At 53.3% G+C, this 25081-nt stretch overlaps 1 protein-coding gene across 2 annotated transcripts; it reads left to right on the top strand.

Annotated features, from left to right (window-relative positions):
• The first annotated feature begins 9717 nt into the window (after positions 1-9717).
• Positions 9718-24407, top strand: ENDOU (endonuclease, poly(U) specific). Of its 2 annotated transcripts, none has more exons than XM_004310991.4 (9): positions 9718-9856; positions 16786-16857; positions 17389-17523; positions 18002-18173; positions 18556-18755; positions 21400-21513; positions 22175-22281; positions 23010-23152; positions 23782-24407. In XM_004310991.4, exons 1-9 carry the CDS (start codon positions 9802-9804, stop codon positions 23900-23902), a joined length of 1119 nt encoding a protein of 372 aa, XP_004311039.2. In that variant the 5' UTR covers positions 9718-9801; the 3' UTR covers positions 23903-24407. The 2 variants fall into 2 exon arrangements, with proteins under 2 accessions (XP_004311039.2, XP_019790115.2); XM_019934556.3 differs by lacking the exon at positions 9718-9856 and adding an exon at positions 13753-16365.
• The last annotated feature ends 674 nt before the right edge of the window (positions 24408-25081 follow it).

Below are 25081 nucleotides of genomic sequence, written 5' to 3' on the forward strand. Positions count from 1 at the left end.
AGCCCATCCCTTGCTGAGGCCTAAGGGCATCCAGGAGTCAGATTTCCTGCCAGCAAGCCTTGTCAGCTTGGAGTCCCCTCTCCCCTGCCAGCTGCTGTGATGGGCAGTGAGGACCCTCCTGCCACGGGAACTCACGTGAGGAAGCCCCAGGTGGGGCTGCCCTCCTCTCTGCTCCCTGTGGCTCTGAGCCTGGCCAGGGGAGGTGCGCTGTCTGACCCCGAGAGGGGCCTCTCGGCCTTGGGGATGACCCGGAGTAGGTTCTGAGCAGCAGGGTCCTGGGGCATGTGGAGGGAGTGGGCCCATACCTGGGAGGAGGAGGCAGCTGGTACAGCTGCTGGGGCTCAGGCTGGACACACCCTCACCTCCCCCCGCCCCCACACTGCCAAACCTCTCATCCCTGTGGTCATGGACACGCACTGCTTCCAGAAAGGGCCAGAGCCCTTGGCAGGAGGCAGCCCAACTGGGACTATGCCTCGGGTTTCTAAGTGCATCTGAGCAAGTCAATGAACAGTTCTCTGCCTCCATTTCTCCATCTGTAAGATGGGTGTGATACGATGATCTCAGATCAGCGCTTAGTGGCAAACAAGTAAACTGCAGCTCTGCCTCTGCAGCTGAGGTGACAGCTGACGGCTGTCCTGTGTCCTCTGCCTGCTGGGGCAACATCACCTCAGAGGAAGTGGGGAGCCCACTCCCTCAGGAACAGCCTGGGGTGGAGCAGACGGCAAGGTAACCAAGCCAGTGTGCCCTTGCCCATGGGTAGAGATGGAGGACCCTGAGGCACGGAAGCTTCCAGAGCTGAGCAGTCATGACATGAGGTGCAGGCCCGGTGAGTCAGGACTCCCAGGGCCTTTCTTCTCTCCTAAACCCATTGTCTGTCAACGTTTCAGCAAAGGCCAGACCAGCCAGCCAGGCGCCCTTCTCCATCCTTTCGGACCCAGGGTGAGACCAGGCCTGTGATGAACGGTGGGAGCTGAGCGTGGTGGGGCTGGTGTCCTCCATCAGCATTTCTCTTTTTCTTCCCTGTGGTCACACCCGTGTCCCCAAGGAGCTTTGGCTGTGCAGGAATCTCCCTTCCACCTTGACCGCCTGGCCACCTCTAGCTGCCTTAGTCTCTGGGGCCAGACACCTTTTGAGCCTGTAGGGAGAGGCCTTGCCAGGAAAGCAGTGCCCAGGGCAGGCAGGGGACATAGACCGGGAGCCGAAGGCCCCAGTGATGGGCTGGACCACTGCGGAGGGAAAGGCTCCAGGTCACGGTGGCCTCTTGCCCTGAGGGCTGTGTCACCTTCTGTATCCCTGACTGCCCAGGCATGGGGTGGAGTTGTGGCATCCCTTGTGCGCCCTAGCAGCCCGGGCTGTGTGTAGGGGGCCCCCAGTGTGTGTCCCAGCTTCGGGAGAGCTGCGATGGGAGGAGGAATTCATGGGACTGCTGAAAGAAGGAAGTCTGAGGTCAGACCTTTAAAACAATCTCTTACCTAAAAGGAGGTAAAGCAGAGAGGGAGAGTGTGTGTGTGTGTGTGTGTGTGTGTGTGTCCTATGGGGAGAAAGGACAGAGGTGGTAATTCCTAACATCCCTCTTTTACCCTCTTATCCTTAGTTTCCCTGCAGAGCCCTGGGGCAGCCTGGGGACCAGGCCAGGACTGTAATTGTGGGGTGCACACCAGGGAGGGTTCCCCTCCAGCAGGCTGAGCAGGACCTGGTGAAAGGGTAGGGCAGCCTGGGGAGCCCCGACCCTCTGGCTGCTCCCACTTCTCTCCTGGGAGCCAGCCATCCCCTTTCTCCCCAAGCCCCCTCCAAGCAGGACAGACCTGGAGGTGGTGATCTAGTGCCCTTCCCCCACCAAGGCATCGAGCAGAGTTAGAGCTCACGGTTGGGGGCGGGGCCCGGGGGTGGGGGGGGTGCAGACCTGCTTTCACATTCTCCGTGGCTTCTGTGTTCCCGGCAGCCGCAGCCCCGGGCCTCTGCCTGCTCTGCCTTCCAAGCAGCAAAGATTAATCTTCTTAATGTTGCTGTTACTCACAGTATTTATCGCGCTAATAGATTGAGATTTGAGTAGCGTTTTCATCCTTTCCAGCACACTTTCACATCTGTTATCTTAATTTTTACCCTGATGATAGGGTAGGTATTTTTACCCCTGTTTTGTAGTCAAACTGGAGCACGTAAAGATTTGCTTAAGGTCACATAACTGGTTAATAACAGGGTGGACTGGCGAAGGAACTGGATGTGTATCAGCCATGCCCATGCAATGGGCCTCCCCATCCATGCCTTTCCTCGTGCCCCTGGCACTCCAGATGCAACCTTTCTGAGCCCCAACCTTTTCTGCTTTCGTAGGGATAGACACAGCATATAAATGTCTCCCTCCCTTCCTTCATTTTGGAATACTTACCATGGGCTTTGTAGGGGAGTCCTACCTATAAGACGGGCAGCCCCGGCCGTCCTGGAGCAGACCACCCAGCTAGGCAGACGGGCACAGGACAAGGCCATCGGAGGGGACGAGATGCCAAGAGGGCAAGGCCAGAGAGAGGTGCGTGCCTAGGGCCACGGGGTCTCACTGCTCACCCCTAAGCCCCCAGGCCCCCAGCTGCTCCGTTGGGCTGCAGGTTCACGGTCCCAGCCATCCGGCCCCCAGAACCCTGCATGCCTGCCTCACAGCTCTGCCTTCCAGAGTTGGGGTGCTCTCAGCTCACCACTGGTACAAACCACCTGAGTATCAGTATGGTGGCTGGTGGCTGGGAAGGGCTCTGACCTGGCCCTTGTTCTTGATCCCTCCTCCCTCCCATGGAGGTCAGAGCATAAATGCATTTCCAGAATGTGTACTCAGACCCTGCCCCGTGCACAAAGTTCTGGGCTTCTCACGTGTGCCAAGGCCATGGGCTGGAAGTACATGGTGTCCTCTCAGGCCTGTCCAGCTGCCGTCTCCAGCCAATCTGGGTGACCCTCTCTGAGATTCTGGGCTCTTTGAGACCGGAGCCTAGCCCAGCCTGACAGGGCCCTGGAAGGGGCTTGTGGTACAAGTGATGGGTGGCTACCATCCCGCCCAGCGATGATGAAACTGATCTCTCTGAGAAGCCAAGTCCGACTCCCCTGCGCTTTGAGATCACTTCTCTCCCACGCCTGGGGCCTTCGTGCGCGGGCCAGGTGGTCTGGATGGGGCCAGAGGGGCCGCCTCTGCAGGAGCATGGGCCTAGGGACCCCCAGAAGAAGGAGGAAAGGCTGGGCTCAGAGCCCAGACCCACTTTGTGTGGGAAAGTGTGAGACTCTGGTTGCTTGCGTGTGTTTAGACTGACCGTTACGAACCCGGAGCCAGGGAGCCGAACGTTCACGCTGCCTGCCATCCTGTTGGCCCTTGAGGAGGGCTCGGGGCCCCAGTTTTCTCGCTGGGGTGTGAGTTGCGGGCAGCCAGAGCTGCTTCCCGGTTGCTGAGTGGAGGAGAGCTCAGGCTTTCCTGGCGCTCGGGGGGCTCTAGCCAGCAGAGGGGCGGAGACAGGGTGACTTTGTGCTGCAGCCATGGCAGCAGGACGCGTTACACTTACTCTGCCTCCCAGAAAAGTGCTCCGGGAGAGCTTGACGCAGCGCAGGCCAGTGTCAGGGCAGTCCTCCCGCAGGTGGGCCGTGCGTGCGGGAGGCTCGGCCTCAGCAGCACCTGGCCTTGAGCAAGTCCCTGCCTCTCCCTAGACCTCAGTTTCCTTATTTATAAACAGGGATTTGGACTAGAAGGGTTTGGGATGTCTTCCTGCAATTAGTGTCTTTGATTTAGACAGCTCAAGGCGTCACACGGGGTGAGACTGTGCAGACCCCTCTTGGTCATGAGGCTGTGGGGCCTCCCCACCTTCCTGAGCACCTTCCCAGTGGCGGCCCCCAGCCAGACTGCCCGCGGGAGGGAGAGTCAGCTGTGAGCACAATTGTGTTAGAAGCATTCTCAGAGAGTTCTCTGCCCCTAAATATCTCCTACTGCAGCCTACCCGAATTCCAGTTGTCTGTGGGAGGCCCCTCTTATGTAGGTACGTAACTTGGGAGGATTCTAATGGTCACTTTAAGGGGGAGAGCAGGAACGGAAGAGTCCCCAGGCAGGGGCATAAGGGGCATTTTCATGACATCAAGTGAGGGGCAGGGTCCAGAGTATGACTTAGGGAACACGGCAGAGTCTTCCAGGGTGAGAGTTGGAGGGAGAAGTGGATGGCCAGCTCCTCTGGGGCAGGGCCCTGCAGGGTAGCCTGGGTGCTGGAGGGGGAGCCTGCACATCCAGGCTGCACTCTGGTGGCCCACGGAGGAGGCCAGCCTTCTCTGTCTCTCCTCTCGTTTCTTGTCTCCTGGGCCGTGCAACTGTTGGCAATCTCATCAAACAGAACCAAGGCCTAGGAGGCCAGAGCTGTTCCCACTGAAGCTCTTGGCCTCCCGCAGAGCAAAGCTCAGTTCCCCAGGCTACAGCTGCAACCCCAGAAAATAGGTGTTACCTTCGGCAACCGAACCAGGTAAGCTGGATGATGTGTGACTCGTTAAAGAATCATCCCCAAGACCTGAAAGTACTCAAAGTGTACATTTTGAAATGTAAATTTATTTTTGGAATTATATTTGGAATTTTTTTTTTAAAAAATCACCTTATGGGGAATTCCCTGGCGGTCCAGTGGTTAGGACTCTGCGCTTCCAATGCAGGGAGCACAGGTTCGATCCCTGGTCAGGGAACTAAGATCCCAGAAGCCTCGCGGCGTGGCAAAAACGAAAAGAAAGAAAAAGAAAGATTGCCACTTTCTCATGTCTCTGTTTTAAAGGTAATTTTTTCAGGGAGGCCTTCCCTAACCATCCCATGTAAATTAGATCTTATGTGACCTTATTTTTTTTTTTAAACACACACTTATCCGGTCTTGTTACGTGCCTGATACTGTTTTAAGGCTTTGCAAGTCTTGACTCATTCAAGTCACCACAACTGCCCTGTAAGGTATTCTTATTCGCTCTATAGTTACAGGGGACACCAAGGCACAGAGAGGTCAGGGAACTTGCCTAGGGTTGAACAGCAGGTGAGCGGCAGAGCTGGGATTCAATCACAGGCAGTCTGGCTTAGAACCAGTGGTCTCAGCATGGTGTTCTGCTGGCCCCAATCCAAGCTTTCGGTGCACTCCGTTCCGTCGTCCTGTAAAACGCTGAGCAACTCACCCTTGCATCCACTTCGCTTTGCATAACGGAGCGCATGCTCAGATGCACGAGGAAGGGGGAAGTTGTCCATCATCCAACTACCTCGGCACAGTAATTATGGTAATTTTGACAGATTGTAGATCTCCAGACCGTGGGTCGGGAACTGCCCCTGCCAGTCCTGTCATCGCCTTTGTGAGCAGCCGGCTGTGCCCAAACACCTGGGGTGAGAGGTGTGCGAGGTGCCTCACGCCTGCCTCGTTCCTGATCGGCCTCCGCCCCTTGCCCTTGCTCACTCCCCTGCTGTCTCTCCGAGCCTCCTTATCACTGTCTGCCTGTCTCGGCCACCTCTCTTTTTCCCATCTGTGCCTCCAGACCCTCTCTAAAGCCACTGGGGTTTGAGGACATGAAACAGAAGTTTTATTTTACAATCACTAGCAGGCGGTATAAAACAAACATTAACACAGCTGGCAAAAAGCGCAGGCAGCTGGTTATCTGGGATCCTAAAAAGCAGGGTAAAGTTGAGTGATCTTTACATTGTGGATTCAGAAGCTGCTGGAATTCTGAGTTCTAGCCGATCCCTGCACTGGCTGCCCCTTGGCGGTGGTGTTGCCAACAGGTGGTTTGGGGCTTTGGGTCCCCCCCCCAAAGTTTCCATTACTCCTGAATGTGTTTGCTATGAAAATACAACTACAGAATGAATCCCTGCACCCGCTTCCAGCCACTGCCCATAAGCCCTCTGCCCCCGCCCCCAGTACCAACCCGGGAGCGTCCAGAGCTCCTGGAGGGAGGCATCTGTTCTCTCCGTTTTGCGAGTCATCTTCCTTTGGGCCTTTATCACAAGTGAGGCTCAAAGGCTCAGTTTGCTCATTCAGTCACTCACTCATTCACTGATTCATTGCTGGTCCCAGGCACAAGTTGACAGTTATCTAACACACATCGCATGGGCAATACAAAGCAGTAGAGGGGACCCAGGAGGCAGGGTTCCTATCTCAAGGAATTTCAGAGGCCAGCTGAAGAAACAACCCGTGTGGATGAAAAGTTCACCGGCAGTGCAGGGGTTAACCGACACTTCGTTGGCAGCACTGTCTATCCGAGGCGGCTGTGATGTGTTTCAAAGGCACACATGACAAATATCAAGAACTGAGTCCATAGGCAGGAGTGGAGGAGGAAGTTAGGCTTTGTGGAAGGGTGGGTTTGCTCTGGGCCTGGAGGATGCGTAGGAGATGGACAGCTGATGTGTATGGGGAGGGCCCTTCAGGCAGAGGACCAGCATGGGGCACGGCCGGCACAACCAGAAGTACCGCCTGGGTACATCGTAGTACACTGTGATGAACGGGGCAGGAGGCACGTCTGACTAACATGCCTAGGGTTGGCGGTGAGTGTGATGCTGAATGTCAAGGATGCCCACAAACTTAAAAACAAAAAAAGCTTGGGAACCGAATCGTGGTACACAGCACACAAACCAGTGCGGGAGAAAGCCACACACGGAGCCGTGCTAAGACACACTCAACAAGAGGAGACTACAGACTGACGTGGCCCACACGTGATCAGATGTGGGCTGCCATCCTGGGGCACTCCCAGGTCACGGTGGGATGGAGCCTGGAGATCCAGCATCTTCAGGTGCCAGGGTCCCCTTGGTAAGTGACTCCAGGCCTCACCTGTGCTGGACCAGCTGCAGGGCCCTTCCAGTCTCTGGTCGTGTGCAGAAGTGACTTGGCCTTGGTTTCAGAGAGGTCAAGGGTGGTGGTCTAGGCTGGTCTGGGCATACGTCTCCTTTAGTAGCCCCCTGGGGCTCTCCCATAGCCTGTTGGTCCTCACAGACCCCTGACCCTCTTGGAAGCCCAGAGATGAGTGTGATCTACTTCAAACAGCAGCCTAACGCTGGGGCTTCTCTGTCCTCTATCCCACCAGAAACCGGTGGGTTCCAAGAACAGTTTTCTAGCCCAGCCTGAACCCTGCCAGTCCAGCGTCAGCATAGCCCCAGCCACAAAGACAGCACCAGTAACTATTTGCTGCTGGAATCCCCACTCCTCACACCACTGACGGCTGACAGCCTCCTAGACTCTTGCCCAGGCAGCTGCACCCTCTCCACCCTCCAAACCTTGGCGGAGGCCATAGCTGCAGCCTCCCCTCCCTTCCTCCCGTGGAGCGGCCGCCTCCGTTGGTGTCCTCATTGTGGGGATACGATCCACAAGCACCTGTTGCCGATTTCTCCCCGCCCGGGTCTCAGGGCCCCAGCCTCCTGGGATTCCCACCTTGCTGGCTGGCCCCCACGGTGGCTCCTTGGGAAGTAGAGCTTTTCATCAAGGGTGGAAAGCTGACAGGGGGACCTCACTGGGGGAGAACTTGGAAAAAGAGCAACAGCATTGTCTGCCCAGGAAAAGAAAGCTGTCTGAAATACAGTTCACCGTGTCTGTCTCTGTGTACATACGTGTGCGCATCGAAGCTTATGAGGCGTCTTTGCATGAACGTGTGGATGTGTGCTCCTAATATTGGCCAAATGGATTTTTCCTACTGTCCTGTCGACTTTTGTCCATGTCAGCAGGTCTCGGGGTTTGGGGTTTGGGAATCTGATCTGGGAAGGGGGGATGAGCAGCCCCGTGATCCCTCAACACCAGAGGCCCCCCCGTGGAGGCAGAGTGACGATATAGTGTTGTTAGGGCATTGCAACATCATATGAGAAGTGGAACCAGGTGACCACGGAGGTCCCTTTAATTCCGATGCATCTGACTCCAGACCACTTTGCATAGCAACCCAGACATAATTAAGTGGTTGTTGATGTGTTTTGAAGGTTGCTGTTTGAGGCAACCTTTCTGTGTCTCAGTTTCCTCACCTGTAAAATGAGGGTAACGATAGTACCTATAAAGGGTTGCAGCGAGCGTGGACGGGATAGCACGTAGGAAGCTCTTCGTGGGTGACACGTGGTACGTGTTCAGTCAGTGCTGGCGGTCGTGGTGAAGGTCAACCTTCTGGTTCTTGTTGGAGGACCCTATCCAGGACACTTCGGTCCTCAGATGGCCCATCTGGCTCTATGGGGTCAGTTTCAACTGTCTCCCCAGCTCCCAGCCTTGCTCCTGACCTAAAACTCCCCTGATGGAGGGAAGCGCTCCCACCCTTGAAACTCCATCCCACAGTCGGTTCAGCTGGACATCAGGGCAACCCTGGCCAGACCCCACTCACACTCTGATAGGTTTGGCCTCACCCAGGGTCCCACCCTGGAAGGGACAGACCTTCCAATCCCAAACTCTGAGGCACCATTGCTTCCTGCCCGGCCAGGGACACTCTCCTTTATTCCCTAAACTACCTGGGGTCCAGGATATGTCCCCGTGCTCCCAGTCCAGGGAGGGTGAGGATTCTGGCTCGCAGTGGCTCAACCTCTGCTTTCCGGTTGTGCAAATGACACTTATGCAAACAAAGGGCTCCTTCTCCCTTTAAGCGGGCTTCCTTCCTGGAGAAAATGGCGAGGCAATTGTGCTGGTGGTGTGAGTCCCTTGCAAGGTGGGGACTGCCCCACCTTGCAGCTGTGCACCCTGGGGGGCCTGAAAATTAAAATCTGAGAACTTGGAAGGGACCATTAGCTCCAACCCCATCGTTTCAAAGATGGGAAAACTGAAGACGGGAGAGAGGAAGAAAGTTCCACTGTTAAAGAAGGATGGAGGATGTGCTCACCCCGACCCCACCCCAGGAAATATTACTGCAGCGTGGTCTCAATTGTTCATCAGTTTTGCCTTTTTCTATGAGACTTCCTTTTTGAGAGGCCTGAGAATCTCCGTGCAGTGCTCTTTCTGGAAAGGGCATTTTACTTAGAAGATTTTACCTTTATTAGGAGGGAAAACTTGGCAGCCCTACGTTGCTGCATCTCTGCTCCCAGACCTGGGAAGATGGGAGCCCTGAGAACCTTGTCTCTCTCTGGGGAGGGGTCCCTGGGGGAGAGGAGTGTAAGAGGGATGAAGAGAGGAGAGAAATGATGGTCCTTTGGCTGCCTTTAAGAGGCGTCATCAACCTGGAGCCTGGGAGAACCTGAAAGAGGTAAAACCCGAGATGCTGACTCAGTAAGAGGTAAAGGCCCATTTGCGTGACATTTCAAGGGTGATGTGGCTACGTGTGGCTTGATGTAGCAAGAACAGCACTTGTTTCTGACCTGTGCCTCCTAGATCACTCCTTCTGGACCCCCAAAGCTTGTTGAAGCACTTCCTGTTTGTCTAACACACAATGACCCTCTTACTATGTTCCTCATGCTGAGCACCTGGAATTCAAATATGGAGCCAGTTGAGGCCCTTGGAGGGTCAAGACCCTGGCTTGCAGGTGGGTGGATGTTTGAAAGGCATCACCCAAAGATGAGCTCATGAGTGCTCCCCCCCCACACTAGACCCAAGTTGCTGTGCCTGCTTGCATGACCTATTTTCTAGCTACAAACAGCTAGCATCCCTTGTTCTAAACATCTGGCGTTGCCTGCCTGCTTAGTTCCCTTGCCTTGGGCTTCAAACGGCTGTTGGGCTAACCCACTCTCCACCTCCTTCCCCCTGGAAGGACCTGGATGCACCAGATCCACAGGTTCTGATGTCTTTAAAAGGATCAGCCTGGGCAGCAAGGCTCATTTGGGAGCTGTGATATTCACGTTGACTCTAGTGAGAGTCCAACGGCCAATCGCCTTTTGGCCTCCAACCGGACACCATGAAGGCCTGTGTTCCCCTGATAGTGGCCGTGCTCTGCGGCCTGGCCTGGGCTGGTAAGTCACTACTGGTGGGGATGGCAGGAGTCCTGCCGAGAGTTGGGGGACTTGGGAGAGTGTGAGGGTAGTGAGAAGAGAGGGAGCCAGCTCTGTCCTAAAGCCATGGACACCTTAGACCAAGCCTGGTCTGAGGCAGGAGTTGCCTCTGGAGTGGATTGGGTTGTATGAAGGGAGCTGCAGAGCTGATGGACCGATGTCATGGAAGCCCCTTCTCGACGACTTGGAAGATGAGCCCCAAGCATCCCTTAGTCCAGCCTGACTTTTGATCTCACCAAGGTTTTGTTTTCTGGGGCCACTGTATAGCGTAAAGCTGGGCTGTGGCCGACTGGCTTTGAGTGGCCTGGTCGCCCTTGGTCACTTCCTCTGCTACCTGGGGGTAGGTGAGCTGTCTGCATGGGACCTTTCCCTGGGTAAAGGCTTAGGAGGAGGGCAGGCTCCGGGGAAACTGGAAGAGCCCCTGACCAGGAGGCAGGTCATGTGGTCAGAGGAATCAGTCTTGTCCCGTGTTAGAGGACCTAAAGCAGAGAAGGGTCCTGGCCCCCAGGTACTAGCGATGCAGGGACAGGACCCGTGGCTAAGGATGGGAACATGTTCCTGTTCAGCAGCTGCAGATGCGGACGCTGATGTGTTAATTAGTGGTTACTGGGTGAGTAGGGAGAGTGCCAAGGGAGGGGGCTGGGCTGAGGGATGTGGGGGGAATCCTCAGCCCAAGGAGAAAGAATCCCACTCAGGTTTTTCCTACCTAGGACTGTCGTAAGGGTGAAATAAGATAATATACAAGAAGCCCCCTACATGGAGTGAGATCTCAATAAACTGGGTCTTTGGTTATGATTATAAAGATAAATACATATAAAATCATTTATAATATTTATAAGTATATTTAGAGCATATTAATTCTTGTAATATAACAAGTATTTATTTATATAAAATAATTTATATAAACATAAAATTTACTCTTGGAATCATTTCCAGTCAGGTTGTGGATAAGGAGACCCCTAACAGGATTCCTAAATGGAAAACGTTTGGAGGGGAAAGCCATTCCCAGGCCTCCCACGCTGGATGGGATCGTGTACCCCCTCTGCAGCACACATGGCAGAGAGCTGGGCCCGGGGTGGCGCAGAGCTCTCGGTAGGGAGTGAGGGAGGGTGCGAGAGCCTATAGCTTACTGTGAAGGAGTGGTGTGGGGTTGAGGCATTCCAGTCTCAGGAGAGGAGAGCAACTGGAGACATTTGATCCTTGGGGGACATCCCTGAGGGCAGAGGCCAAGGTGGCTTCGGAAGGGCAGATGGAGCCCTTGCCCCTGGGGCTGGTGGTCTGATCCTGCTATGGGACTGATGGGGAAGAGAGGGTCCAGTGGGTGATGCCTCCTTCTTTCCTGAAGTGGGAGGAAGAGGCTCGGTTCTTGTCTGTCCTATGCCAACATCTCAGAACTTAGATGCAAGAGTATGAATAGCACGGGAGCCAGTCTTAGGTCCCTGGTTGTTTCAAGTGAATTGAAGCAGGAATCTGGTCCTGGAAGTGAATCTACCTGGTTGGCTAGGTGTCCACGGAAACAGCCTCTGAGACCCCCAGAGAAGCACAGATGTAGGAGTCCCCAACCATCAGAGGGGCTGAGGGCTGGCATATAGGGACACCCAGGTTTGGGACCAAGTTTCTTGGCGGGCAGTGTGGTTAGGGACTGGGTGTTGAGGCATACTGAAGTGTTGGAGTGTACGGAGAAATTTAGCATTTCGTGTAGGGATGGGGGCTGGTGACAAGCTCTTCCCGGGGACTGAAGAGGGTACCTCTGTCCAGGAGAAGAAAGGCCAAGATGGAGTAAGGCAGAAAGAGAGTCAGAGAGATGGGGCAGAGGATTACTGGAGCGGCGATTCAGGCGCCTGGCTAGTGAGGGAGGCGCACACAGAGGGTTTGTATGAACGGGAGGTACTGGGTGGGATCGCTGGAGTGAGTAGTCAGGGTGACACTCTGACACTCACCTGAGTGTCCCCAGAGCAGCCCGGGGAGGTACGTATGAGGAGAAGTCCCTCCCAGTCCTAACCTCCCCCCTCAAGTCCCAAGGTCCTCTTGAAGGTGAGGTGTACAGGGAAGTGTGAAGGATCCCTGGCCTGGGGTTCCTACTGGGGACAAAGTTCTTGAACAGAGATGAAAAAGTCCACTCAGCCAGGGCCAGTGGGGCGGCGCCCTCTTGAGCTCTACAGAGCTGACTATTGACTTGCAGCCCTTCTCGACTGGTGCCAGCTGCTGGAATGGGGTGAATTCCTTCCTTGGACTCTGCTGATCTGGCCCATTAAGAGCGTTGCCCTGATTTGTCTGAATTCTCTCCCTTTGGATTCTGGGTGTACTGCCAGGCTGACTGAGCAGGCAGCTGACACAGCCTTCCTACTGGGCTGAAAACTTCACCTTAAGGTCTTTGCATTTGGGTTCCACCAAGGGAGCATCATTTAAGATTCAGGGGGAGTTCCCCTAGGCTTGGAGGGACAAGTGGCCTTGGGCCTGGTCTCTTTTAGGGACAATCCACTGGCTCTGCCTTTCTGGCCACACTGGAAGCCCTTTACACAGTGTGAAGTTGCCTCAGGACCTGGGTTCATCTTGACGCCTCTTTGATGTAAAGAACACAGACCCATAGCGGAGATGTCAGCTAGAAACTGTCAGCAACATCAACATGCTGACACCCCAGCCCGAGCGATGGCCCAGTTGAAACCCCGGGAGGGAGTCAGCTAGATTGAGTAGGTAGACAGGGAAGACTGCTCCAGCCAGTCTGGACACTTGCCACCTGGAAGATGGGCATGAAATACTGACTGTTTATTTATCTAACATCTAAGTGGCGCTACTGTGTGTCATGCGGTGTCCTAAGTGCTTTACAAAAATGAACTCATTTAATTCTTATGAATAGACTATGAGATGGGCTCCATTATTATCACACTTTTACAGAGAAGGAAACTGAGGCAAAGAAGGTCAAATGACTTGCCCAAGATCACATAGCTAGAAAGCAGAAGAACCAGAATCCTGGCCTCGAGCAGTTTGGTGCCAGAGTCCGGGTTCTTTGTTTCTCTGCTGTGCCACCCTCATTAGCACAGTATAAACCCTAATCCCAGAATGCAAACCAGTGGCTAAACCCATATCTCTCTTCTCCACCTCCACCCCAATCCAGGCTAAATTTCGATGCTACACCTGTGTGGAATCACAACCAGGACCAAACCCCAAATCTAAGCTAAGGCAAAATTGGGATTATTTCTCCTCTCCTAGTCTTGACACATTCCTCAACCCTGCAGTTTTCAACCTATTCCCTTTCCTTACCCGAACAGCAACACAAAATTGTTATTTTACCAATAATTAACTCAAGCCCAAATCCTAACTTTAGCTCTTAATCTAAACCTAACCCACCCCAATCCGGGCCCCAGTTAGGTTTCAGTTTCTTCATTCATACAAATTCCAGTGTTAACTGTGACTCTGACTCTGATCTTGACATTCTCCGTAACCCACAGCCTGACCCTAAACCCAGTACCCACTAAATCCAAACCTCAGGAACCTCAAATGGAAACAAAGGCTCTGTTATCACCCTTAAAGCCCAGAGTGAAAGGAAAGAGCGCCCAGCCAGCTACCCCCTCCACTGTCTTTGCTGTGGCGGGCTTGTCATTTTAGGAGTGCTGGTGGGTTTGTACCATGTCTTTCAAAATTTCTTGTCTTATGCCCCTTGTGACCAAAAGCTGGCTTCTGCAAGCCATTTGGCTGGAGTAAGGGATGTGGTCTGTGGTTACATAACAGAACTTATTCCAAAGTCCAATTCTCACCCAAACCCACCTCATTCCCCACCCTGAGCTAAACTAACCCAAACTAGAAGAGACAGAAAGACGTGACACGGGGGGGGGGGAAGAGGGTGCAGAGGAGACCAAACGAAGGGGAGGGAAGAACAGAGAAGCAGAAGACATCAAAGGGACACAGGATGAGAGACAGAGGTCAGAGGGGAGAAGGCAGGTGGGATCACTGGAGCGAAGGTGACTCACCAGCCTCTATGTGACAGGTGAATGGTGGCCTCTGGGCCATGCCCAGCCCACAGACCTCTTTCTTCGGTCTGTCTGAATTTTTTAAAGTTGGAAAAGTTCACATAGAAATGAAGGCTTCTTTTGAAAAACTGGAGGCTCTGGCGACACTGAGCCTGCATCTCAACATGGCAACAATTGGCTGGAGCTGCTCGTGGCTGCCAGTTTCAGGCAGGGCATCGTTCCCAGGTTTGTCACCGTCCCCACCTCTTTCTACTGCCTTCCTGCTTCTTGATTCATTTGTGTTACAGGTCTAGCCCCGATTGGCACCTGACTCTGTGATCCTGGTCTCTATTATTAGTCAGTGGGTGGCAGGTGGTGGGTGGTGGGGACGAGGCTTATGTTGTGTATGGGAGGCTGTGCACGTACCTCTCCCCGGCAGCTAGCAATGACCTTCCCTGCCAGGTGGGGCTCCTGCCCCTGTCTGTGAACCCTTCTGCAGAGGGTGCCTTGATGAGGAGAGTAGGATCCCCATAGAGCTAAGTTTGTGACCTTTACTGCCCGTAGGCCAAATGGAGTCATGCGCATCTCGCTGTAATGGCCACCACTTGTCCTGGGTATTCTAGGATGTCTCCAACATAAAGCCCCAACTTAAAATAAAGTAGATGTCGTTTACCTGGAATATCTGTCTGAACTACCAGGATTAATAATATCTGGAAAATTTAAGTAATTCCCCAAAAAAGCAAAAGAATGAAAATATCATTTCAGCATGCATTACATTACCAATTATCATTTTCAAAAGTAAAAAAGTGGTAGTGAACTTTCCCAACTTGCATGCCACCAGGAAGACCGCATGGCATCAGTAACTGACAATTCATACCACTCTTCCTATCGCGAGTGGACTGAGTGGTTGCACATCTCTGACCTGTCATTCCCAGGCCAGAGGTTAAATGGGACATGCATCGCCCTCAAAAGCCAGTTGTTCTTCTGCTACTCCAACTACACAGTTTAAAATCTGAAAAACTCGCTTCGAATAATTCCCTTGTTTGGATGCTTCCGATATTTTAGACTCCCAGATAAATGGTCTTCTGCTTTGTGACATGAAGCCTTGCTAACCGTGTGTCAAACCGTGTGTCCCATGGTAGGTAATGGCCAGCAAGACCACTGCATATGGTTGTGCAGGTTGTGCACTGCACAAGGGCCCCTGGTTGAGAAGGTGAGTTGGACCGAAGTTGAATTTGTATCCTTCTCGCTAAGCCATGTGTCTTGGTGAAGAGCTGTGTCTGCTGAGAAAGGCGTACCTTTTCCTAATTTGCCCAAGAGTGGTTTCTGCTGGCCCAGCAATGTGCCCTCAGAGTTACTTCCACCCAAAACAATGCTAAATCAATTTACACAAAAAACACCACACATACTAGCAGCTCTGCTCATCAGGCCCAGGCAGGGAAACCCAGGCCCAGAGCTCACTCAGTGCCAGAATCAGAGCCAACCCCCCTTCTTTTTTTAAAAAATTAATTTTTATTGGAGTATAGTTGATTTACAATGTTGTGTTGGTTTCTGCTGTGCAGTAAAGTGAATCAGTTATACATATACATACATCCGCTCTTTTTTAGATTCTATTCCCCTATAGGTCATTACAGAGTACTGAGTAGAGTTCCCTGTGCTATACAGTAGGCTCTTATTAGTTATCTATTTTATATATAGTAGTTGTATATGTCAATCCCAATCTCCCAATTTATCCCTTCTCCCCTTCCCCCTCGGTAACCATAAGTTTGTTTTCTACGAGCCGACCCCTTTCTGCTGCCCTGTGCCCCATGTAGCAGACACAGGGAGGCCTGTGCACCTCGGACAATCAGGCTGGCATTTCAAGATAGAGACGATACTCAGCCTAGCAGCCGTTTCATCACCGTCTCTGATGTGCAATTCAGAATCCTTTTCCCACAGAAAAAATATCATCAATGGCGATTGAGGCTCTAGATCAGCTCACAAAGGTCTATTTAGCATAAACGGTGGCTGAGTTAAGAACCCTGTGGACTGTCAGCACTTAAAACACAGCCTGGCAGAAAGCAAGTGATCAGGAGATGTTTGTTGACTGAATGAATAACCTGCCCCACGGTTCTGATGGTAAGAACAAGATACTATCTGGTGACTGCGCTGACAGATTCTGAAGCACTTTGTAATAGTGTTGGGTTTTGGGGGGAGTGGTGTAGGGGTAGAATTTATTCCCCTCCGTGATGAGAGAGGAGCTCAGAGTCCCCAGCAACATTCATTCCCTCGTCTTCCTCCCCAGCCCCGCTCCACCCTTCTCTGCCCAGAGCCAAGGTTGCAGTTACTCAGCTTGCAGGCAAGGGAATGGGCCAGCAATAGGAATGTGCTTTTCTGAATGCGCCTAAAGATTCCCAAATGCAGCCTTTGTGGCCATTGCCAAGTGTAATTGCGAAGAAAGAAGGGAATCTGGTATCTCAGGAAACAGTTCTTATTCCATGAGGCCTGGGAGGAGTTCACCCTTGACTCTGGGAGTTATTACAGGTAAGCGATGTTCCTAAGTGAGGGTCTTGTCATTTGGAGAGTTCAAGCCTATCCACCTATCAATTTACATTAAATAAAAGTCATCCCAACCTCAGAGTTTTCAGCCCAGAAGAGACCACCTCCTGCCCACCACCTCCCCTTTCTACAGATGAGCACACTGGGTACCAGAAGGGTGAATGGCGAGGAGGGTTGTCGCCTGGGGATGTTGTTTCACTTCTGTGAACAGTTTTCAATCCCCCTGTCTTACACTTTCAGATTTTCTCCTCCTTCACCTGGTACTTGCTCAACGTACCCTCGCCCCTGTTTTGTATTTTCTTCCACTGCACATGCTTGTCCCCGAAGCCAGGAGGACTGAGAATCAGTGATAAAGAGGAGGGGCCCCTTGGGGAGGTTTGGTGACTTTACTTCTCTGACCTACAGCTGATGAGGACCTCAACGAGCCTGAGCCATTCCTGGAGCTGGAAGAAGAGATGGAGGGGGCCCCGGCTAGCGGTGAGTCTGCCTCCCCAGAGGGGGGCCTTCGGGATAAAGATGAGGGACGTGAGAGGATGAGGAGGAGGGGGCAGCCACGTGAGTGGCCACAGGCCCAAGCCAAAGCCAGATGGGACCCCTAATCCAGCACCTAGAGGTGGTGAGAGCAGCTCGCTGGACTCCTGGGGTCTGGGAGGGAGGAAGCCCCAGGGCCTCAGTGACCTGGGGGGTAGGCAGGAAAGAGTCCGAGGCCTGCTGAGAGGGACAGGGAAGGGGAAGAGATTTTATTTTTAGAGAGGGAAGATTATAAAAACAACAGGCCAGAAAGTAGAGTTCGGCACCAGAAAGGACTTCCTGACTGTGAAGGGTGTGCACCAATTAGGCTTGTTTGTTTTCCTTCCCTGGAGTTCTTTAATAGGAAGCATCAGGAAAGCAAGGCTGGGGGGCGGGGCACGGGGTGGGGTGGGGTTCATGCAGTGGGCACGGCCTGGCCGCAGCGGGGAGCGACCCCTAGAGGTCAGCCCAGGACACACCTCCCCTCTGTCCTCTCAGACTTGTACTCGGCACCCAACTCCTGCCGGGGCCGCTGCCTGGAAGCCTTCGACAAGCACCACCTATGCCACTGCAACGCCCGCTGCCCAAAGTTTGGAAACTGCTGCGAGGATTTCGAGAGCCTGTGTGGCCGTGGTCAGTCTCCTGCTCCCTTTAGCATAGCCCCAGAGGCAGAGGAACTCTCTAGAGCAATAGCTCTCCGGGTGTGGTCCCTGGACCAGTACCATGAGCATCATCTGGGAATTTATTAGAAATGGAAACTCTAGGGCTCACCCCGGACCCATTGAATCAGAAACTCTGGAGGAGGGGCCCACCACTCTGTTTTCACAAGCCCTCCAGGCAATTCTGATGTGTGCCAAAGTACGAGAAATTTCCTAGGGGCAGGGGGCAGTGTGGCTATTTCATGGACATTCTGTGGGCAAGGCCATGTGCTGAACTTAAGGATCCTTTAGGCCGCTAGGCCCCTGCCCTACAATCACTAGGGCGCCTGACTGCAGCCCCTCTCCCCCGCTGCGGGCTTCTGGAAGGTGCCCAGGAGGGGATGCACACAGACAGCTGCTTGCCCCCTGGCCTCCCTCGGGCTCTGAAACACCCCTCCCCCAATTCCTCCCAGAGGGTTTCTCCCACACCAGCGATGTCATAACGAAGGGGGAAACGCAGAGCATCTCTGAGAAAATCTATAGGGCAGATACCAACAAAGCCCAGGAGGAAGACATTGTTCTCAATCGCCAAAAGTGCATCTCGCCCTCGGAGGCCAGAGACCAAGTAGACCGCTGCCCAGAGCCGTGAGTTCCCTTCAGGCCTCTTCCTGCAGTCTCTCCCCCAGCTTTGCTCGCTTTGGTGCCTCAGCTCTTTTCTCCTCAAGGCAGGCAGGACCAAAGGGAGAGGGAAAAAATATGTCTCCAGAGACAGATAAAGCCATCTGAGGACCTGTGGGGATCCATTTGGGAGGGTTTCTGGGACTGGCTGGGCTGAGAATAGAACTGACCTTCCAAGAGATGAAGTGGAAGAAAAGAGGGACCTCATGCGTTGTCCCCAAGAGTATGTGAAGTCCCCACTCTGCCTCTGAACCCAACCCTCTCATGCCCGCCCCTGCACCTGGAAGTTCTGGAGGGGTTTCTGCTCCGCGTGCAGGCCTCTCACTGGGCCTCCCTCTACCTGCCCCAGGCTCTTCACGTATGTCAATGAGAAGCTCTTCTCCAAGCCGACCTACGCCGCCTTCATCAACCTCCTCGACAACTACCAGCGGGCCGTGGGCCGCGGGGAGCACTTCACAGCCCAGCAGCTGGCTGAGCAGGACACCTTCCTCAGCGAGGTTATGAAGACGGCCGTCATGAAGGAACTCTACGGTTTCCTCCACCAGCAGAGTGAGTGACGCCGTGAGGCCTCCCCCAGGCCCCGAGAGAGAGGGAGGCCCTGCTGAGGATGCGGTGTGCCCACAGCGGGCCAGGCACCCCTGGGGGCTCCACGGCGGGCAGGTTAAGAGAGCAGGTGGGGACTAGGTGGAGGCCAGTGGACCTCTGGGAGGGGACAGAGAGGGGCCTAGAAGAGACCACAGACCCAAGCAGGAGCTGAAAAATCCTCTGTCCGGCTTCGAAGTCAGCCCATCTTTTGACCTAATCTTAGCAGCCTGGTTTGCCCCCCACTTGCTGCTTCGGTCTCAGGGTTCTCCGCAGGCCGTGAGTCACCCAGCTCCCGCTCAGCCCCCAGGGCACTCCTCTGCCACCTGAGTTGATCCCGGACTCAGCACCGCTTTGCAGGCACGTAGGGTCCCTGCCCCCGCTCCCTCATCGGGCACTAAGTCCAGGAAGGAGGCCGGCCCATTCCACATTTTTGCTGGGGACACAGCAACAGAAAATCAACAAAGGTTCAGAGGGGGACGTGATACTGGGAAGGGTTCTGGTTGGAGAGACTCCAGATACAGATACATGTGAATCAGACCAAAAAAGGTTTGGGCCGCAGGACTTCTTGGCATGCGGTGTGTTTGTTGGTGTCCTCCAGATTCCTTTCCTGAACTCCAGGCAGCTGGGCCTTGCCTGGGGGTGGCTCCGTCCTGGTCATCCCTTGCTGGCCATGGGATCGCCTCTGCTCGGAGCCGTTGCATTCCATCCTCCGGTAGCCCCGTTAAGAGTTAGTAACACTGTTTTTAGGTAAAGCCGGTGACGCACAAGCAAGCCCCGTGAAGAGGGCGCGATCCTGCACTGCCCCCTGGTGTTCTCCTTGTAGTAAACACAGGAGAGGATCTTGGAGGTCGAGACTGAGCCCTAGTCCAGGCTGTTCCACTACCCACCCGGTCTGCGCCTCTCTCCCTGTCCAAATCCCACTTATCCTTAAAGTTCTAGCTCACATTCCACCTCATTTATGAAGCTGCACTTGCTGCAGCTCACAGCTGGCTTTCGGAGTCTCTTCAGAGGTCAAGGGTTTGGAGTGTGTCCTAAAATAGCCTTGGGCCAGAGAGACTTGGTTTCACTTGCTAATGATGCAAGGGATCCTGGGCCGTTTGACCCTCAGACCCCAACTGAGCCTTGTCTGTGCAATGCGGTCTTGGGGGATTCATGCATGTAAAACACTCAGTGGAAAGCCTGGCACCCGGTAAGCTGTAGCCATTCAGATTGTGAAGGCGTTCTCTGTTATATTGTGTGTTCTTAGTCTTGTTTTCCAACTGCGTGGTTTTAAAAAACTGTTTATTGTATTTTATTTTTATTTTTGGCTGCGTGGGGTCTTAGTTGCGGCACGCTTTCTCTTCGTTGAGGTGCGCAGGCTTCTCTCTAGTTGTGGCGTGTGGGCTCAGTAGTTGCGGTGCGTGGGCTCTCTAGTTGTGGCACGCAGGCTCAGTAGCTGCCCCTCGGCATGTGGGATCTTAGTTCCCTGACCGGGGATCGAAACCCCATCCCCTGCACTGGAAGGCGGATTCTTAACCACTGGACCACCCAACCGTGTTTTAAGTCCTTGAAAGGAGGGAATATGCCTGGTATCTCTTTAGCGTCCTCTACACACAATTCTGGGCAGTGAACCGTCGATAGTTGCTAGCTCTCTAATTCAGATCTCCAGCCCTGACATTTCCCTGCCTGTCTAACTGGCATCTACTCAGAACTTAGGGTAAAGAGAACTCACGGTTCCTGCCTCTTCCTCCAGACCTGCTCCTTCCTCATCTTCCCCATCTCATAAATGACCCCATACTTCATCCAGTTGCTCAGGCCCAAAGCCCAGGGGTTATATTTGATTCTTCTCTTTACCTCCCCACTCCCCACCTCCATTTCCTCCACCAGGAACGCCTGGTAACAACCTGACATGAAGAATCTATGTGAGGATTGAAAGCACTCAAACAGTGCCAGGTACACAGAACAAACTCAGTAAATCGAAACTATTTTTCTTATTGTTAAGGTTTGACTGAGCTCCAACCTTCTTTGCATGGGCTGGCAGCTGCCTGCCTCCCAGACCTCCTCTCCTACCACTCTCCCTTCCTGCTGGCTGTGCTCCAGCTACATGGGCCCTCAGCTCTCTAAACACCGGGGTGTCCTGGAGCCTTTGCACTTGCTGCTCCTTCTACGTGGAAGGCTCTTTCCCCCAGGTCTTTGCATGGCTGACTCCTTACCCTTCAGGTCTCTGATCAGTGCTACCTTCTCAGAGAGGCCTTTCTAGAAAAGCTCCCACCCGAACCCCACCTCCAGGCATCATGGGACAATCTGCTTTATTTTCTTCATAGCACTTATGTGAAATCATACCGTTTATTGTTTGTTTATTATCTGTCTCCTCTACCGGAATATAAACTATAAAGACAGGAATCTTGTCCTTGTGATTCCCTGATGAATCCTCAGCCTTTAGATCTGGGCCTGGCACAGAACAGGCGCCCCATAGAATCTATGGCATAGATAACTGCTGAGCGAACAACTGACTATGTTGGCGGAACCCACCTGTCTCTTGTCACGCTGGAGCAGGTGGCCCTTCCTTGCTTTCCAGGATCTGGCCCTGCCTTCCCCTCTCCTCAGTCCTCTGTGTTCCTCTCCCCAGACCGCTACAGCACAGAACAGGAGTTCGTCAACGACTTGAAAAACATGTGGTTTGGGCTGTATTCAAGAGGCAAAGAAGACGGGGACTCAGGCGGCTTTGAACATGTCTTCTTAGGTGGGATTACTCTGCTTGGGAAGAAAGAGTTGGAGGGATGAAGAGAGATGCTTCCCTCAGGCACAGGGCAGCATCAGCACCGATGAATCAGTAGTCGAGCCAGCTCGCAGGGCAGGGCACGTCTGCTCCCTGGCCAAGAGGGAGGGGACTGAGGGGCCATGTTTGAGGGCCAGTTTCTTCTGGAGTATCAGAGGGAGAAAGAAGCCCAGACACCGGGGCTCCCAAGGTGCACACGTAAGAAGAGAGACGTGTTTGAGGCCCTGGCTGTCTACCTCTCAATGGTCCTCTGCTTCCAGGGCTTGGTCAGCTGTTTCCTAAGGAGGCCCCATTGCCCCAGCGTAAGGCTCCCACCAAGTCTGGCTTGCTCCTAGGGAAATGGCTAGAGGAGTATCTAAGATTGGCTCAGGGTCAGCGGGGAGAAGGAACTCTCCCAAGGGCTTCAGCTGAAATGGGAGTTGTGTGTGTATGTGTGTGTGTGTGTGTGTGTGTGTGTGTGTGTGTAGCTTTCTGAGGTGAGAGTTAGGGGCGTGAGGGACTCTGGGAAGTTGGGGTGGACATTCTAGGAATAAGAGACTGGAGAAGGGGTACAGCCTTGGCACGGGAGTGGGGAAAGAGGTCGGAGGGGAGGCCCAGATCACCCACCTTGATCTGTTTATTACAGGTGAAGTCAAAAAAGGCAAGGTCTCTGGCTTCCATAACTGGATCCACTTCTACATGCAGGAGAAGGAGGGCCTGGTTGACTATTACAGTCACATCTGTGACGGGCCCGTGAGTACTGAGTGCTGACCCCGTGGGCTGGAAAAGCGCCGTCAGTACCCAGACATCCTGTCCTCGTTCTGAATTCCAAACAGGCAGACTTGTCTCCCACCCTGACCCTCTTGGCAGTCTAACGGGGATCGTGAATAGGACTTCCCCATTTGCTGGAAAGAGGGTTTAGCCAGCCAGGACGCTTCCAAACAGTGAAGGCTCCCGAGCTGCAGGGGGCAGGGGGCAGAGGGCGTCCTCTCTGGATGGGAGAGTGTGGGCAGGGGAGAATCCTTAGAGGGGAAAACCAAAGACCTGACTTTCCTTAGAATGTGGTGTCAGCTGAAGTTTCAGTCTGGCTAGTCTGAGTTAAACTTCTTATATTTTTATAAAAAAAAAGAACCCTTTGCTGCCCTGAGCCTGGAAATAATTTGGGGGCAATAAGCTGTCCTTCTCTTCCGCATGTGAGGGCCACAGGAAACGGTTATGTCCCTGCTCCCCTGGCATCGGGCACATGGATGCTGACTGTGGCCTTTCTGGGAGATGCGAGCTGGCGGCTCCAGAGAGAGGGTGTGCGCAGGACTCAGATACCCTAGCAGGGAAGACTGCATCGTCTGTCGATGTAAAGAATCCAGTCTCCCCAGGGAGCTCACACAGACCCCCACGGGCCCTCGACAAATCCTAGTCAACCCTCCGTGCGACTCCGCACTGTGGCACTCAGCAGACCCCCTTTACCGCCCTTCTCTCCGCAGGGGGATTCTTACCCCAGGGTGCTGGCCTTGCAGTTCAGCTGGGACGGCTACTACAAGGAAATGGGTTCAGCTTTCATCGGCAGCAGCCCCGAGTTTGAGTTTGCCCTTTACTCCCTGTGCTTCATCGCCAGGCCAGGCAAAGTGTAAGTCCTGGTGGCTCAGGAGGGCTTGGACAAATCACTGTTCTGGGCCTCGGTTTTCTGTCTTGGAACGTGAAGCAGTTGATCAGATCAGTCGTGTAGCTGCCAACCTTCACCCCAGCAGCAGAACCACATCCCCTCCCTCCTCCAAGTGCAATCGTATGCAGGAGCTTAATATACAAAACAGTTAGAAATGGAGTTGCCCTGGGGCTGCAAGCCTCTCTGTTTGGCCCCTGAGGCTGTTTGGGGGAACGCTGGAGCCCCAGAGAGTACAGTTAGAAACCACTGGCCCTCATCTTCTCTAACATTTGAGGACTCTGGGCCCAACCACTTCTGAAACCCTAAGCGGACATTTCATTTCTGGAGGTCGCAGCTCTAGAGTTGGATTTGAGAATATTCCTGTAGGACAGATGAGAAGCAGTATTCTCTAAGAAGACAGAAAAGAAGACAGAGTTTAAGAGGGCCCTCTGCACGTGGGGAGCCAGAGGCAGACGCTGAAGCGAGCTGTGGCAGCTCCCTTAGAGGCTGAGACAGGGTGGAGCCCTTCCGCGCGGGCTGAACTTCATCCTTCCAGCTTGGGGACGGAGGTGGAGTGAAGCAGGTCCCTATGATTTGCTGATCTTTCCCCACAGGTGCCAGTTAAGCCTGGGTGGACATCCCTTGGCCATCCAGACCTATACCTGGGACAAGTCAACCTACGGAAATGGCAAGAAGCACATCGCCACAGCCTACGTGGTGTCTCCTACCCAATAGAGCTTCGAGCTAGAAAGGGGCGTGAGGGCAGTGAGAGCTCTTGTCGGACTGAGATGCTATTTGCTCTGCGCTGGAGGGGGAGGGAATGGAGGAGACTGGGAGGGACTCCCCAATCCAGAAATGCCCATATGAGAAAGAGAGAAAATGATACAAATTAGAGAAACAGTCACATCTTTGTCCTCCAGCATTTTGGAAACAGAAGGTGGGGACCCTCAATAGCTCTTTGCCCTGCTGGGAGGTGGAACCCTGAATAAGTCCTTGAGGTCTCCAGGCCTCATGTTTCCTTTTAATGCAAAGGGAAGGGGTTTGCCCCATTTCCTCTTTTGGGGGTTGGTGAGAAGGCAAACCTGATGACATTCTTACTGTGAAGATGTTTTCAATTGTTCTTAGGAAGAATGGCTGAGAGAAATTCAAGGTTACCCTAATGGCTCTTACGGTACACAGCTCTGCAAACTGTAATCACCCCCATACTGGGGCCTCAAATAAAACAGGCTATGGAGATCAAGGGTGGGTATTTGGTCTTTTCTAGGGTGAGATCCTCTCAGAACAGGGTCCGCGAGAGGGTAACGGCTGATGCAGCGAGTAGGCTGGAGCGGCAGTGGACTCCTCCAGGCCCGATTTTTTTGTAGTCAGCTAGGTAACTGCAACAAGAAGCTTCCTAACTGTGGGTATTTGGTGCAGTTACAGAGCTGTATTTTGATTCCAAATAGTTTGTAAAAGAGTTCCCCTCCTAGGCGGAAGATTTTGCATCAGAAGAAGAAAGGAACCTAGAGCTTGGTGTCACTAACGTAATTATTTTAAGTCTAACTCGGCAGCCATAATTTGCATAAGCTCTTAGAATGGAAGACAGGGAGACTGGGGCTCCCTATTTCACTCAGTTATGCATTTCTCCCCTAATCACATTGGGAACCAGGGCAAGGCTTGAACTATGCTATAGAGTCTTGAGTCTCAAGTCATCTCAGAAAACTTGAAATGTGTCTCTTCTTTGCATATGGTCCCCCTCAACTGTCTGTCTCCCAGCCTTTTCTGTGGAGCAGGGCTGGGAGTGATGCTTCTGGCTTTAGTGACTCTTTGGGATGACCTGGAGGATGTGGTATCTTGGTAAAGTTCCTGACTCACCTAAGTCTCTCTAGCTAAGACCGGTGGAGAATTCACCTGGTGGACTTGTAATGTGAAGGG

Source organism: Tursiops truncatus, chromosome 11 (assembly GCF_011762595.2).
Source record: "Tursiops truncatus isolate mTurTru1 chromosome 11, mTurTru1.mat.Y, whole genome shotgun sequence".
Lineage (NCBI taxonomy): Eukaryota > Metazoa > Chordata > Mammalia > Artiodactyla > Delphinidae > Tursiops > Tursiops truncatus.